This window comes from Adiantum capillus-veneris, chromosome 27 (assembly GCF_014529385.1).
Source record: "Adiantum capillus-veneris isolate H3 chromosome 27, ASM1452938v2, whole genome shotgun sequence".
Lineage (NCBI taxonomy): Eukaryota > Viridiplantae > Streptophyta > Polypodiopsida > Polypodiales > Pteridaceae > Adiantum > Adiantum capillus-veneris.
Window position 1 is genome coordinate 136502138 of NC_140957.1, and position 15708 is coordinate 136517845.

A 15708-nucleotide genomic window follows, 5' to 3' on the forward strand; every position below is an offset into this window, starting at 1 on the left:
CAAAGTCATGAACATATCTATCAACCATGTCAAAAAAAGTTTCAGCAGACAAAACAGAAATGTTATTAATCACTGGCATACGACTTAGTGCATGTGCAAGCTTATTTTCATGTCTTGGTCGATATTGAATGAGTGGATGAAAACTTTGAATGAATGATACCCACTTAATGTGACGATCAGATATAGTTAGTCGTGAAAGCAAACAAGGAATGCTTTGATAGTCAGTTTTAATCAAGAATTCGGATCCCATCAAGTAATGCTTTCACAATTTCAAAGCATGCACAACAACTAACAATCTTTATCATAAGTACTATAATTGAGCTCATTGGGTTTCAACTTTCTACTTTCATATACGATGGATGGTTATTTTGCATTAATATATCACCAATACCATATTCATTAGCATCACTCATAATCAAAAGAAGAGTCTTTTGAAATTACAAATTTGTAAGATAGAGACATGTGTGAGTGCATATTTGAGTGTCTCAAAAGATTTTGATGTCGGTCATTCCAAGTGAAAGGTGTGTCATTTTCAAAAGATTTATGAGTGGTACAGTATGAAAAATTTCGAATGATTTCTCTATAATAATTCCACAAACTGAGAAAAGAACAAATCTCACAAATAGATTATCTAGGTCATTCTTTGATACATCAAGTCCTCTTAGGATCCACATGGATTCCTTCACTGGAGAAAATGTGACCTAAATATTCAATCTTAATTTTGAAAAATAAACTTTTCTTAGGATTCAAATACAGTTGGTTTTTATGCAACAATTTAAAAAGAAAATCAAAATGTGCATAATGGTCTTTTTCATTCTTACTAAAAACTAAAATAACATCAAAGAAAATCACAACACAATCTTGATCCTTTAAAAAGATACGCTTCATTATGCATGAAAATATAGCAACTTCATTTGGTAAACCAAAAGGCATTACAAGAAATTCATAATGATCAAATTGTGTTTGAAATGTAGTTTTATGAATATCGCTTTTCATCATACGTACTTGATGATATCTAGATTTAAGATATCGTACTACAAATGGATGCACCTCTTAATTTATCAAGTAAGTCATTAATACGAGACATAGAGAAACGATTCTTTATCATGATTTTATTAAGTGCTCTATATAAATGCACAAACGATAAGTACCATTTTCCTTTCTGACTAAGAGAAGTGGTGTATCAAAAGGTGAACTACTTGGCTTAATTGAATCGTGATTTAATAATTCCTCAATTTGACATTGATTTTTTTTTTTCAATTTGATTTTGATGATATGGTGCTCAACAAGGTGGTGCACTTCGTAGAATCAACTCTATTGTGTGGTCTTCTACTCTAAAAAGAGGTAATCGAAGGCACATCATCAACAAAAAATTCTTTATATTTCATCAAAATATTTTGTTGAGAAGGAGAAAAGTAGTCTTTGCGTGTTTCAATTTTCTTGATTAGAACAAAAAGTTGTTTGTTATCTTTTTGAGCTAATCTTTTTAGCTTGAGTGTGACTAAGAAGAGGTTCTAGTTCTACCTTGTGGTTAGCTTGTAATGTAAAAGATTTTTCATTATGTGTGACAATGAGTGTATTCTTATCATAATGAATCTTTGGATTAAAATGATGTCTCCAAGGCATACCCAAAATTAAATTTGTGTTTTGCAATGGTGCTACTAAGAAATCTTGTGATTTGACGAAGTCCCCCAATGGGTATTGCAAATCTTTTATCATTTACACAATTCTTTTTTTGTTTCCTTGGAAAGCTGCTTTTACTTTATAATTCGTGGGAGTTATATGTTATCTTAACTTTTGTGCAACACGTATAGAAACGAAATCATGTGTGCTTCCATTATCATGTAATAACTTAAAAGCATCATTACCAATTTTAACTTACATCGTAAAGGACTATGTAGTTGAGAAGTAGTACTTATGTGATCTTGGTAATCTGAGTTACCTTGAGGTTCTTGATTGTTATCTTCAAAAGAGTTGGTAATGTGACATTCATCTCCATGTTGTGTACTTATGGTCACTCTCTTCTTCAATCCATTCATTAAAGTGTGAGTAAGGTGTTGACTTGCTTTAAAGAATCTCGTTAGCTGTATGTCCTATGTTGTGACAAGCGTAGCAAAGAACAATCTTTACATCCACTTTTTCATTATTTTTGTTGCTATTGTTGTTATTGTTTTGACTATGTGGAACCTTGTTCTGTGACTTCTAAAAAGGAAAATATGAAGGTTTAAAAGCATTACTTGAACCGTTAATTTAACTTCTTTTTTTCAAAGCCATTTTGATTAGAATTGCTCAATTGTAGTCGATATTGATTGTAATGTGCATCCATTGTTGTCCATTGGTACCGTTGATTCTTAATTGAGATCTAGTAGGCTTTGTATGTGGTGGTGGTGGAAGAGAATGATAAATCCTTCTGATTGGCTATCCTTTTAGAGTTGGATCTTTACCTTTCATAACTTCAACATCATGAGCTAAAGAAATAGCTCTTTCCAATGTATGACGACAAAATTTATTGTCCTTCGCACACGTAAAATATACTCAAAACCGGCAATATATTTGCATTTGAAAGTAGAGCAAGAAACTTTTTCTACATTTTGAAGAGCAAGTAGAATTTCTCAAAATCTATCTGCTGTGTATTGTGTAATAGTTTCCCATATCCTAAATTGAAGAGTATCCCAAGTATGTCTAGCTTTCTCTTTGTATTGGGAAGGGAGAAAGTACTTTATTACCATTCTTTGAAATTTCTTCCAAGTTCGTGGTCATTTGTGTCATTTACGAGTCACATTCCACCAAAAGAGAAGCACATTACGTCCTTTGGTTTGTTGCACACTTGATTTTGTCTCACTCACTAAACTTTTTTCCTTGAAAATAGTCACTCAAAGATGATAACAAAGAGAAAAGCACATGAGTATTCTTTCTTCCATCATACTTTACAAAAGTAAACACCTTTTTAGAGATTTTGTTTTGTTTTGTTTTGGCTTCAGCATCCAAAGTATGCTTATTCACTTTGATAATCCGCTTATCTTCACTGTCATCTTCATGATTGTGTTTGTGGAAACTTCACTTTTGTAACGTTTCAAGCTTTTCTTGAAGGAGAGTATGTGCAACACGTTCCTTTTCAAGCTTTTCAAAAAAAACATCAATCTTTTGATCCATAACAAGAGAATCTTGGGTGGTCATAGTTAGTTTACTCAAGAAAAAGAAAAAAGAAAATAGAAGTGAAACTCAAAAATATATGCAAGAGTTAAATTGCAAAAGAAAAATGAGTAAGAAAACAAATAAGATGAAATCTGTGTATGTTGAACGAACAAAAAAAATTCAAAGAAGACCTTCAGTGAATATGCAAAGCCTTTGAGCAATCCAAAGAGGTGGATAGAAGTGGTTGAGAGAGCGTCTTCTTGTTTTGTTGATGATTATAGACACTTTGATCGACTTTGAGACTGATTTTTCACACTTTGTGATTGTTCCTTGAGAGTGTAAACGATGCATGAATTATCTTTGTTGCTTTTCTTCAATTGTTTGCATTGTTTTCTACAAAATAGATTGCTCGTAGTTGTGATTTTGAAACTATTGAGATGAGAAAGCTAGTCATCTTTGCACATTTTGAGCTAGTCATCTTGTTTATGAGCTTTTGGCAGGTTGTCAGTCCTTGCCATAACAAAGTATTCAGTCCTGGCAACATAGGAACACCATTCATGTATAAACACTTATTCAAATTTGAGAATGCATTTCCATATCTCCTCACAACAATTCCTTCACTCCCCACATTTTCTCCACAAAGTGTGGCACCGGTGCTAAAAATAACATTGACAACCCTTCCTACATCTAAAGAAAGAGTCATTGAGCTTTGATACCAATGTGAGGTAGATGGTCCATGGCCAAGACCTCTTGCTCTTTGAAATACCACACCCATTACTCCTCCCAACCACCCTTATGTAGCAATCAACCCCCATTGTAGTATATATTTTCTACATACACTAATGTGCACTCCTAGAATAAAACCCCCCGTAGACTCCTATTGACTCTTAGCCACATGAGGGGGGGGGGGGGGGGGGGCGGGGGGGGGGGGGTTACTAGGTTTATATGTAGACCTCAGGGGTTTGCCTAAGGTCTCTCTCTCTCTCTCTCTCTCTCTCTCTCTCTCTCTCTCTCTCTCTCTCTCTCTCTCTCTCTCTCTCTCGCCTCCAAGTGCTCAAATGAGTGCATGGTAGGTTTTGTAAAATTTTTTCCCATAGAACTGCAATGGTATCATACTCAACATATACTGATTGTGATATTGATGTTAGTATCAATGCCACCAAAAAGAAGCATCTAATAAGAAGCATCACTAACCTTTGGAACCTCTAGTAGTGAGTAATACTCTTGGTTGTAAGTTGTGTCCTATTTATAACTTGTTGAGCCATAAAATTATGAGATATGTTAACCGTGTAGGATTTTCATTTGGTGTTGAAATATGGTGCTCTAATGTATGTGTGCATGCCTCTAATTTTCTAAAGTCCTTATGCTCATGTTAGAGGTGTGGATGCATGTGTGTGTATGTGCATGCATGCCAAGAAGGGGGAGAAGCAAGATCACAAAGCCTTGGCGGAGTACAAAGTGAGAATAACCAATCCCTCATAGCTCCTTATTCTTTTTATTTATCAATTAATAAGGTTAGATGCTAGTTGACGAGTTAGTAATGGTCCGGCAAGCTGGCATGAACCCCAACAATCTCCCACTTGAAGGACAATGTGGCCCAAGTGGCCCACAACACGTACAGCTGTGAAGCATTCAATGGCTTCACTCTACACCTATAATCTCAAAGCAATGTGTAAACCACTTTGAGACTAGGCTCTTCATGAGAGAATATCTAGGGTTGTCATCCGTATAAACCTTGAATAAATGTGTTTTCTAGTTAGGATGTCTTGTATCACATGATACCTGACCTCTATGTGTTTTGACTTGGAGTGAAACACAGGGTTCTTTGCCAACACAATAGTACTATCACATGCAACAATGGAGTCTGATAAATTCCAAGGTCTCCTACTAGATGAGCTAACCATAAAGCTTCCTTGCTAGAACTAGAAAGTGAAATATACTTTGCTTTTGTGGTGGAAGAAAAGTGCAATCCTAGAGATATGATATCCATGACAGAGTTTCTCTAGCAAATAAGAGTACATAGCTAGACATGGATCTTTTACTATTCGCATAACCCACATAGTCCGCATCTGTGTAACCCACTATGGATGCATCACTATTTCCAAAGCATAAGAACTTGCTTGTTATAACCTTAGGGTATCTTAGAATATGCTTCACTTCTAAGAGACTGGGGACTAGCACATGTAACTCTCCACCTAACCATGCCTAATATAGGCCCTTGGCATGCTAACTATAGGTTCCCTTGTACCGCATGTGTTTCTTGATCCTTAGCATTGGCCCGTAATACCCTAGGCCTGACATTACTCCCCCTTGGAGAAGTGTCTTCGTCCTCAAAAATAAAAGTGGTGATATCTTTGTAAGAATACTAATGTTTTCAACGGTGGAATTTCTCATGGATCCAACTATCCATTTGACTAGAACATGGTTGAGTAGGAGGTTCATGAAATAAAAAAGAACATCTTGATTTTTCACATTGTTGTCCCTTTGAAACCATATTGTATAACAGATCAATATCCAAAATAGTGTGTAGACTCTATTTATAACTCAATAGAGTATTTTAAATGAGCTAAAACAACTAAGAGGTGTCTACAAGAATACCTCTTCTTACTTTCCATGAAAGTAACATGGTGACATAATGTATCGACACAGACTAAGCCCTTCACTTGTTATCATTTCTCATCAGTAAACAATCCCACCATAACAAATGATCAAGGTGGTTGAGAACGTGACCTAAACACGAAGGGACTAAACCTAGTCGCAACATACTTTTCCTCATGGTAGGCAAACTCCAGCTAGAGAGATAACCTTTCTAATTGGATTGCTTTATGCTAGCATACATGCTTAGCACATCCTTTACCATAAGATTAACACTTGTAAACTGCCTATTTGCCTTTGGATGACTAGCAGTACTGAGGCGTGTTTCGTAACCATTTATAGACAATCCCCCAAATGACTGGTAAATTGGGATCACAATTCCTTGCAACATTGCTGACTAATCAACAATGTTATGAATAACCAACTTGATTAACTTGGAGTAATTGAATATTAGAATGAATAAACTGTGCAAAGTTTAGTCACTTATCTATAACTGATCCAAGAGATATATTGTACATAGAGTGAAAAATGCTTCGTAAGCTACCAACTTCATTAATTTGCATCAACTTTTGCTAAACACTATTGCCGACAACACCTACCGTGCATGCATTTAGCTAACACTGATCCGAACCTAGATTTTTATGACTATAATTGCCGTTTCTTATGGTGGATATGATGCTCATAGCACACATAAAAGAGGAAGGTAAATAGTTTTGAAAAGAAACTAAATACTTTCTATTGCAACACTTGCAAGCCTTGCAAAAATGTTTGTTCCACAATAGAATGTGCAACAAAAATCACAAACAATGAAACTGTTTCATTAACAATACATAGCTTGCTATATGTGTAAACAACCATCCGTTAATGTTGTTCAAACATCACTTGTAACCTTAGTAAGTCTTTATAAGTACTCGACAATTTTTGCCCACTTAAATGGTTCTTGATACTACATGCTTAAAATGGTTAGTGAAACTGATTTGTATATCACCTAGGGACTTTGTTGTGACACATAATTAAGTAAATAGGCACCAACGTTAGTCCCAAGGACTCATATTTTTCACATGTGGAATATTTCTTGTATAATAACGTCAAGAAAAATGACATCCTTATGTGGAATATGTCTCATAAAAACATCCAAGAATTATGAGAGGTACTTGTGTGTAGAGGTAACTGTAAACACTCAGTGACATGAGTGAGAGAAACCATCATAACTCTTCCTCCACACTGGCTAAACCAAACTCCATGAGTTTCTAGACTATGTTGCTCCCCTTATGACAACATGTGCCAAACTAAACCCTACCATGTAGGTATACATTTGCAGGGTGGAGAAATGTAGCTGGTACACTACTGTCCCAAAATTCTTTGCTCCATTATGACCTTGTCATGTGTTTGAAGAGCGAAATGGATGAAATTCCAGCATATACATTTGACTTGGAAAAGTAAACCAAAGCATATGCAAAACTGAAATGAAACTAAATCATAGGTATACCTGGAGGTTGAAAGTAGCGTTCACTTGCGTGAATTCAATTGCACTATGCAAACCTAAAAGATACAACTTGAAAGGCACCTTACCAAAATGCTAGCCTCAAAGAGCTAGTATGTCATTGACCTGTTATACACTAAATGAGAGATTAGTGAAAATAAATAAATATATAATTGGTAATCTTAGGTGTTGCCTTGGCAATCCAAACCCCTTGGTTAGCTTTTGCAATTCTAAACCCCTTGGTTGAATTCTACAATTCTAAACCCCTTGGTTAGATTTTGCATGGAAACTGCTGAAACTAGTAGTTAACGATGACCAAGATAGTCTACCGTACCAATAATGATGGTAATCAACTTTTAAAGTTGACTTATCCACTATCCCTTGGTAGATTTTTCCTTGAGAGTACATCTGTGAAGAGATTAAGCAATGACCATCAACACTCATGGAGTAATTTGGCATTAGATGGGTCATACCCTTATAAATACCATTTCTATAGCCACCATCTTTGCTATAAGTAAACAATAGATCCTCTCAAGTTGGAATCTTATTCACAACTAGATCTTGAAATAATCACCTCTCTATGAACAAAAGAGTAGCTAATAATATAGAAAAAACATAAACAATGATGAGGTAGAATGCATTCCACCTTTTTGGCACACCATGCATGCAAAGAAGAAAAATAAGGTGATAAGTCCTTGGCTTCAATGATGGTTGCAACAATTTGAGATGATACTATAAATGCCTTGCACAATTTATATTGGCATAGATACATCACAATGCAATGTTGCCAGACATAAAATGTGAGCTTATATCCTTATATTCCTATGTCGCAAACATTTCTACCATTGGCCTTGATCCCAAGTCAATGAGCAACTTCTTGGCTCGCATGAGTGCTTGCAAAAACATATACAATTCTTTGTCATGGAGATGTAGCAAACACATCTTGACCCCCTACCTTGTGTGTGTGTGTGTGTGTGTGTGTGTGTGTGTGTGACTGTACTAGGTCAATTTAATACTGGACTTTTGGCCCTAGCATGTATGACCCTAGGCCTAACATTGAGTAATGTCAAGCATAGGGGTAGTATGGGCAAGGGCCAAGGTCCAAGATACACATGCGGTATAGGGAAGCCTATATTTAGTAGGCCAAGGAACTATATTAGGCATGGTTGGTTGGAGAGTTTCATGTGCTAGTCCCGAGTCTCTTAGATTGGTATTAGAGCCAACCATGCAGGAGAAGGAGAAGTGGCATGGAGAAGCAGTCAACAAGGTTGCATGATCTCTCTCTCTCTCTCTCTCTCTCTCTCTCTCTCTTGTTTTCAAGTTGCCATGGTGTCCTTGAAAATAAAGAGAAACGAAGAGAGAAGCCGTGGATCTCTCTCTCTCTCTCTCTCTCTCTCTCTCTCTCTCTCTCTCTCTCTTTCAAGTTGCCATGGTGTCCTTGAAAACAAAGAGAAATGGAGAGAGAAGTTGTGGATCTCTCAGTCGAGGAGGATGCATGGGGGGAATGATGGATTTGGGGGGGGGGGTGTCAGGACAACGGTAGGACCAGTCCGGGCCAAGGGCCAGGACGGACATGCAGTCAAGGGGGTCCCTATATTTAGAAGGCCAAGGGCCTATATAGGGCATGGCTGGGTGGTGATGAGCATGTCAGTTCCCTTGCCCTTTCACTGGTATCAGAGCTAGCACGTGGCTAAGATGCTACTCAAATTAGTCTTCATCGGTCCGTCCATTGAACACTAATTTGCATAAGGGCTATGAGCCACACAAGCTAAGAGCCATTTTTAGGCCAAGGGTAAGACCCAACTATTGGCATTCTTAGGGTGATTGTTTTCACGATCAAACAGATTTACCCAAGGAAGTACACATCAATGTTAATGGGCAAGCAAGAGTCTTGTCATTACGGATGATTAAGGTGTCATTTTTGCACTACATGTTTTCAGTGCGACACTCAAGTTGAGTTTTTGATAATCTTCAACTCACATCCGCTGATCTCTACAAGGAAGTATGGATGCAGCAATCAGTTGCGACAACATGGCTGTCCACCAGAGCTAGGCAGTTCACTTGTGTGGATTCCCTGCTCTCTCTCTATAGCACTACAGAGTGTCTATGGACATATTGTCTGGGGTACGCCCTGGAGGGTGACTGCTAAATCACCCCATAGGCATTGAGGATCACAGTTTGATCTCTCCCAGTTAAACTTTCAAGGAAAGAATTCCGCAATCTACCACACGGTAGCGGACGAATTCAACTTTTCGATTTGATTCCAATCATTATGTACACGGTTAACTATGTTGGTTACCGTTGCCTGCTAGTTGAGCAGTTTCTACAGCGGGTCTTACCATGAGGTTTGACTACGTAGATGTTAACCAACGGGGTCGGATTGCGCAGGCAACACCCACGGTTTCCACTACAAGTCGTATACATAGGCTTGAATGTTTCATAGCCATGCCAAGGGCATGTTGGAACGGAGTATTTTGGACCGTAGCGTCCACTATACCTTATGCTATTACGAACCTAGTTGTAGGGTTCGATTTGGCACATGTTGTCACATGGGATTCAACATGGTCTAGGAACTCATGGAGTTCAGTTTAGCCAGTGTGGAGCATGATAATGAGGGTCCCTCCCACTCTTGTCGCGGAGTGTTTGCAGTTACCTCCACACACAAGTACCAGCTCGTACTTGATGGATGTCGCTTTTCTTGATATCCTTGTTTGGGACATATTCCACATGTGGAGAATATGAGTCTCTTGGACTGACACTGGCACCACCTTTTACCAATGTGTCACGACGAAGTCCCTAGGTGCTGGTCGCATCCGTTGGTTTGACCATTTTACGCACATAGTATCAGGAGCAATTTCAGTGGCCGGAAATTGTCGGGTACTAAGTACAAACTTGTTACGATTCCAAGTGCTATGAAACCACCTTAACGGAGGGTCGTTTCTACATATAGCTAAGTATGCTATGTACAAGAGAATGTCTCATGGTTGGTACCTAGGTGTGATCGGGCTGTCACATTCTATTATGGTCCAAATTTGTTGCAAAACTTTCACGTACAAACCGTGGAAAGTATTATCATGGAATTGCGGTTCGGATATGTTTGTGTTAAATGCATGCACACTAGGTGTTATGGGCCCTAGTGTTTACCTCAAATTTATTCGGAGCGGCATGCAAATTCCTGGACATTATTGTTTATGCAATTTTTTGCACTGCCAGTGCAATCTCTCTTGCAACCTTAGTATGAGTTTACACCCTGCCATACAAGGTGATGGCTGAGTATGGGTGTTTGTGATTGGCTGCTTGAAACTCCAATCTGCTTTCAACCTAGTTGGTTGTCTCCATTCCATATCGAGTATATGGCTGGATACTCAATGATTGAGTCATAGTTGTCGTCAGTCGTGGGCGACTGTCTGTAAGTGGTAGGGGGAAAGCACCTCACTCTTACTGCTGCTATTCATCCCGCGTAGGATGGGCAATTTACAAGCATTCTATTTAGTACTAAAGGATATGCAAAGTGCATACGTTAGTAAACCACGCTAAAGGATATGCTAAGTGCATACGTTAGCAAGAAGTGAAACAACTGGATCGGTTACCTTTCTGGTTTGGAGTTTACTTACTATCAGTTAATGCATGTTGCGACTAGGTAGTCTCTTCATGTATAACTCAGGTTCTCAACCTTGAACACTCGTTAGGGTGGGGTTGTTTACTGATGATGAAAATTGGGACAAAGTCAAGGACTTAAAATTGGCTGATGAGTTATATCAGCATGATACTTTCATGGAAAGTGACAAGAAGTACTCTTTTTGGTACACCTGTGTTGTGATAAACTCGTTTACCATGCTCATGAGTGTTCTAAATGGAGTCTACACACTACGTTTGAATAGGGACCGGTACCATCAGATGGTTACAAATGGACAACAATGTAGAAAATCAAGATGTTACTCTTGGTTTCATTGAACCTCCTACTGAACCGGGTTTCGATTCAACGAGCCGTTGGATCCATGAGGGATGCCACGTTGGAAAACATTAGTGTTCTTATGAAGATGCTACCACTTGTGTTTTCGAGGACAAAAATGCTTCTCCAAGGGGGGAGTAATGTCAGGACAAGGGTAGGACCAGTCCGGGCCAAGGGCCAGGACGGACATGCAGTCAAGGGGGTCCCTATATTTAGAAGGCCAAGGGCCTATATAGGGCACGGCTGGGTGGTGATGAGCATGTCAGTTCCCTTGCCCTTTCGGGGGGGGGGGGGGGGCACAATTGACTAGCATGGATCAGAGCACTCTTTCCCATGCTAGCAACATGCGTGTTTTGCCTCTCAATGGAGACCTTGGGTAAGCATTGTGCTGAGTGCTGCAAGCTCTCCCCTTCCTCCTTGCGTTGCTGCCTATCCCCGCCATGGCTTATCCTTACCTTGTTCAAATGCAACCACCCAATAGGAGGTCCATTTGGTGTTAAAATTACATAAGGGAGAATGCCCACATGGGCACACCCCTTCATATCTCCTCTCCTAGTGAATATAGTGGAGCGCAAAAAGTTTTCAAGGATGATGGAGATCATCAACACCAAAGAGGATGGATTTGATTTTTTATAAAAAATTGTGTATGACCCAATATGGCGGATTTCTTTTCACCTACGTCAGACAAGATTTCAGCTCAATGGTTGTGTAAGACATAACAATCTAATATTCTTTTCACCTACATATAAGATATCTATCAACATTTTGTTTGCATATTTGTGCACACAACGTGATTCTAGGTACTCGTTTTCAAGCTCAATTTCACTTTCAAAATTGCTAGGCAATCATCTTATAATATGAATCTCAATTCAAACTTGTGCAGTGATTACTTCCCAAGGGGCATATATGACCCTATCAAGCATAATTTGATGGTTGTTACAATAAGGTTGTTATCGAACTCTACATGGATTTGCAAACATGAATGGTTGTTAGTTCTACAAGGGCACATGGATTTTAATTATGCATCTGCAGTATGCTTGAAATTTGCATAACATAAAGGCAATCATGGCTTGCATTCAATTACAACAAGGTTGTGCCTTGTTGGTAGTTTCATTGAATGGACGTCCACCTAATCGAACACGCTGGACACCACATTTGTACTCTATTATTTTTTTCAAGCTAGTCTAGCTACAATGTATGTAGATCTTGATTTCAAAGTAGCAAGTCGATTCCCTGAGTTGTAATTCTATCATGATATGTGTAAAGACCTATGTGAGCCAGCCATTTAGAAAGACCTATGTATAAAAGTTAATAACCTTAATGTGAAAGGAGGCTTATCTTTTGAACGAGAGAGAGAGCTTTGCTATACGTACGCTCAAGTGACTTCTCAACTACAACTTATAATCGAATTTTCTAATGATTGGGTAATTTGTTTTTGATTCTAAAACTTGCATTGTGTTCCTTTTTCCATGCTCTTTCAGCTACATGTAAGCATTGCCAGTTTTGTTGAGGTTCAAGACTACGTGTTAGTGAGCCTAATTTTCTGATTTGAGTGCTTAAATCACTATTTTTTGACGTTTCGACCATAGGAGAGTATTCCTAGACCATATGGCGACCTTTTGGGATAGTTTTCAAGACCTTGATCATGACGTATCATTATTTTGGTACCTTGTCATACTGTGACCCGACTTGGTGGAATAGTGTCCATAGGTGTTTTAGACCTCCTTCTAAAGTGTCATTGCATTTTGACTTCATTTTAGTGCCAAAATGGCATGATGACCTAGAGCGCTCAGAAAGGACATAGGCAGATTTTCCAATCATTGAGTGGTGGTTTTCTTGTTGAGTTGGTGTGTTTGCTTGATAGGTTCACTTCTTGAGATTGATAACCTCAAAGAGTCTCTGTGCCCCATATGAGTCACTTGTCTGAGTATTGACATTATGTTACTCCCAGATAGCTATGCATAGATGTTCATCGTGGCAACCTATTAACATTGGCGACGCTGTCGGGGAATGATCCTTAGATGGTGACTAATCTAGTGCGTATTTATTAGAGCATTCTTTTCTAAACATTTGTCTTTCCATTCCATTTAAGCCTTAGTAGTGAAGCAGCTACACGGGGTTTATTGCTTGGTAGATGCTAGAAGTTGGGGACTTGCTAGATCTATAATCAAGAGGTAAAGAGAGTTGTAAGTGGGATAGCCAAAATCATTTTGTTCTTTAATTTTCTTGTTACTTTCAAAGTGTTGTACTGTTTTTTGTATTATAATTTATACCATTTTGTTTGTTTTTCTTCCTAGTTTCATTTTAGTACTTAGGAGTAGGGTAAGTTGAAACTACCGCCATCAAATTTGGGCTGAAAGGATACAAAATTGTTGAAAACCATATTTTAGGCAAAACAACCATAAACTCTGAAAAATTAAAAATTTGATGGTCATAACTCAAAAGCTGATCTAAATCCAAAAATAAGTGCAAAAAGGGTATAGTAAAACCACAAAGAGTCACTCTGGAAAGTCTCATGCAATTTGGTGTGGGAAAATGGGTCGTGATTCATGTCCCCCTGTGACAGTTTGAGCAAAAGCTGATACCACTGGGTCCATTGTGGCTCCACCTCACTGGATATACAATTTAGGTGAGAAATTGACACAGAAAACTCACTCAAATTAAGAAATTGATTCAAAGACACAAAAACCTTGGAAGTTGATCAAATTTTGGGTCTTTTTGACTTTTTGAGATCCAAATCTAAAAATAAATGAAAAATTGACATCCACAGAGTGCAAGCATATAGCTAACCAAATTTCATGTTCGGATGTGGTCAAACAAAGGCACATCAAAAAAGACCTAAAAAAAGTTGGTCAAAATAGCCAAATACAAAAACTAGTCAAAAACTGTAAGACAGACATAAAAATTTGCTTTTGATTGACGAAAGAATTTCCAAATCCAAAATAAGTGGTGGAGCAGACAATTGACACTACAAGTAATCAACAGGCTAAATTTGGTGTCTAGCTCTGATGGAACATGAATCGCGATCCATGTATCTCATTAAGATTTTTGATTGGGATTTGAGCAGTAGGTAGCTGAGACGTAGGCAAATACTTTTCTCAATAGAAACATTGCCAAAAAGTTGAAAAAAGTGATCAAAAGAGCAAAAAATAGAACATCGTCAAAAATTGCCACAACAGACTCAAGATTTCATCTTTGAATGGTCAAAACTTATCCAAATTAAAAAGTTTTTTGGGGAAACATCATAAGCTATCAGCTCACTAAATCCCAAGTCCAGAGGTGACCAAACATGGATTGCGATCCATGTAACTCATGTGAATTTTTAGACAAAAACTATACCAACCTATAGCAGAGACCATTGTGAACAAAACATCCAAAAGGAGGGTTGCCAAAATAGTTCAAAAAGAGGGTCAAAAAGACAAAAAACACTTCAAGACTAAAACTCGTCAAACAGACATAGGGATTGACTTCTGACTGAACTAATGAACTCCAAATGACATAAAAAGCATATAGCAGGCATCAGTGGACTAAAGGAAAGTTGTTTACCAAGTTTCATTGCATTCTGATACAAGGGTACATGGATCACGATACATATCCCCCTGCCAGATTGAGACTAGATTTGCACCATAGCTAGAGTAGGTCACAAGGAGTCTAGTGGTCTTTTCAAATCTGAATTTGGATATCAAAACCCAAGTCAAAATACCAGAATTTCCAAGTAATTTGACAAAGCACAAGAATTGACCTAATTTTGAACCCAGAGGTCCAAATCCCAACTTTTATTAAACCATAGTATCTACCAATCATGCTAATCCTAATGGTACCAAGAAAAGTCAATTTGGCCTCCAAACATGGATCACGATCCATATACCCATGGTGACAACTTGAATGAAAATTTTCCAGATTAGTAGTGCACACATAAGGAAACATAAACCCAAGTCCAATTTTGGAAAAAATTGAGCAAATTTGGGTCAAAAACCATCAAAAGAGGTGACAAACTGAAAATCGCAGTGCAGACCTAGTGTTGGCTATTTGACCTGTCAAAAAAACTCCAAATTCAAAAAGATTTGAAATTTAGCTTGTGGACATAGATTGCAACAAGTTTCTCAAAGATCAAGTCCAGATGTGGTTGAACATGGATCGCAATCCATGTCTACCACCCGCAAAATTTGATGAAAATTGATAAAGAGCTTGTCCATGACCTTGTCTAACTACTATCAAAATTTGAAGTCAAAACTTGACAGGGGGTCACGGATCACGATCTGTGTACCCCTTCATAGTGGGGGTATCTGACTTGATGAGCATGTAGACATACTTGAGTACATCTCAAATCTCAAGTTTGAGCTAAAAATACCTTCTAGAGACCAAGATACAAGCCAAATTTCCTGTGGCCTAGTCCTGAGACTGTTTTGAGTGCTATTTAAAGTGTAGTCCATCAAAATTGCTCTAACTTTTGATACACAACTCCAAATTGAGCCGAGAATAAAGCTTGTGAGAAATAGGATGCACCTAGATGGTACCCAAAAACTAGCTTCCAGAGACCAAA

General features: G+C 38.1%; 1 protein-coding gene across 1 annotated transcript in view; it reads left to right on the forward strand.

The window, feature by feature from the left end:
• LOC147422806 (uncharacterized) overlaps positions 1–1463 on the forward strand; it is a 41438-nt gene extending 39975 nt beyond the window's left edge. Inside the window, exon 4 of the mRNA XM_086502581.1 lies at positions 1291–1463. Within this exon, the coding sequence (XP_086358707.1) occupies positions 1291–1448 (158 nt within the window). The 3' untranslated portion in view covers positions 1449–1463. The remainder of the gene's footprint in view (positions 1–1290) is intronic.
• The last annotated feature ends 14245 nt before the right edge of the window (positions 1464–15708 follow it).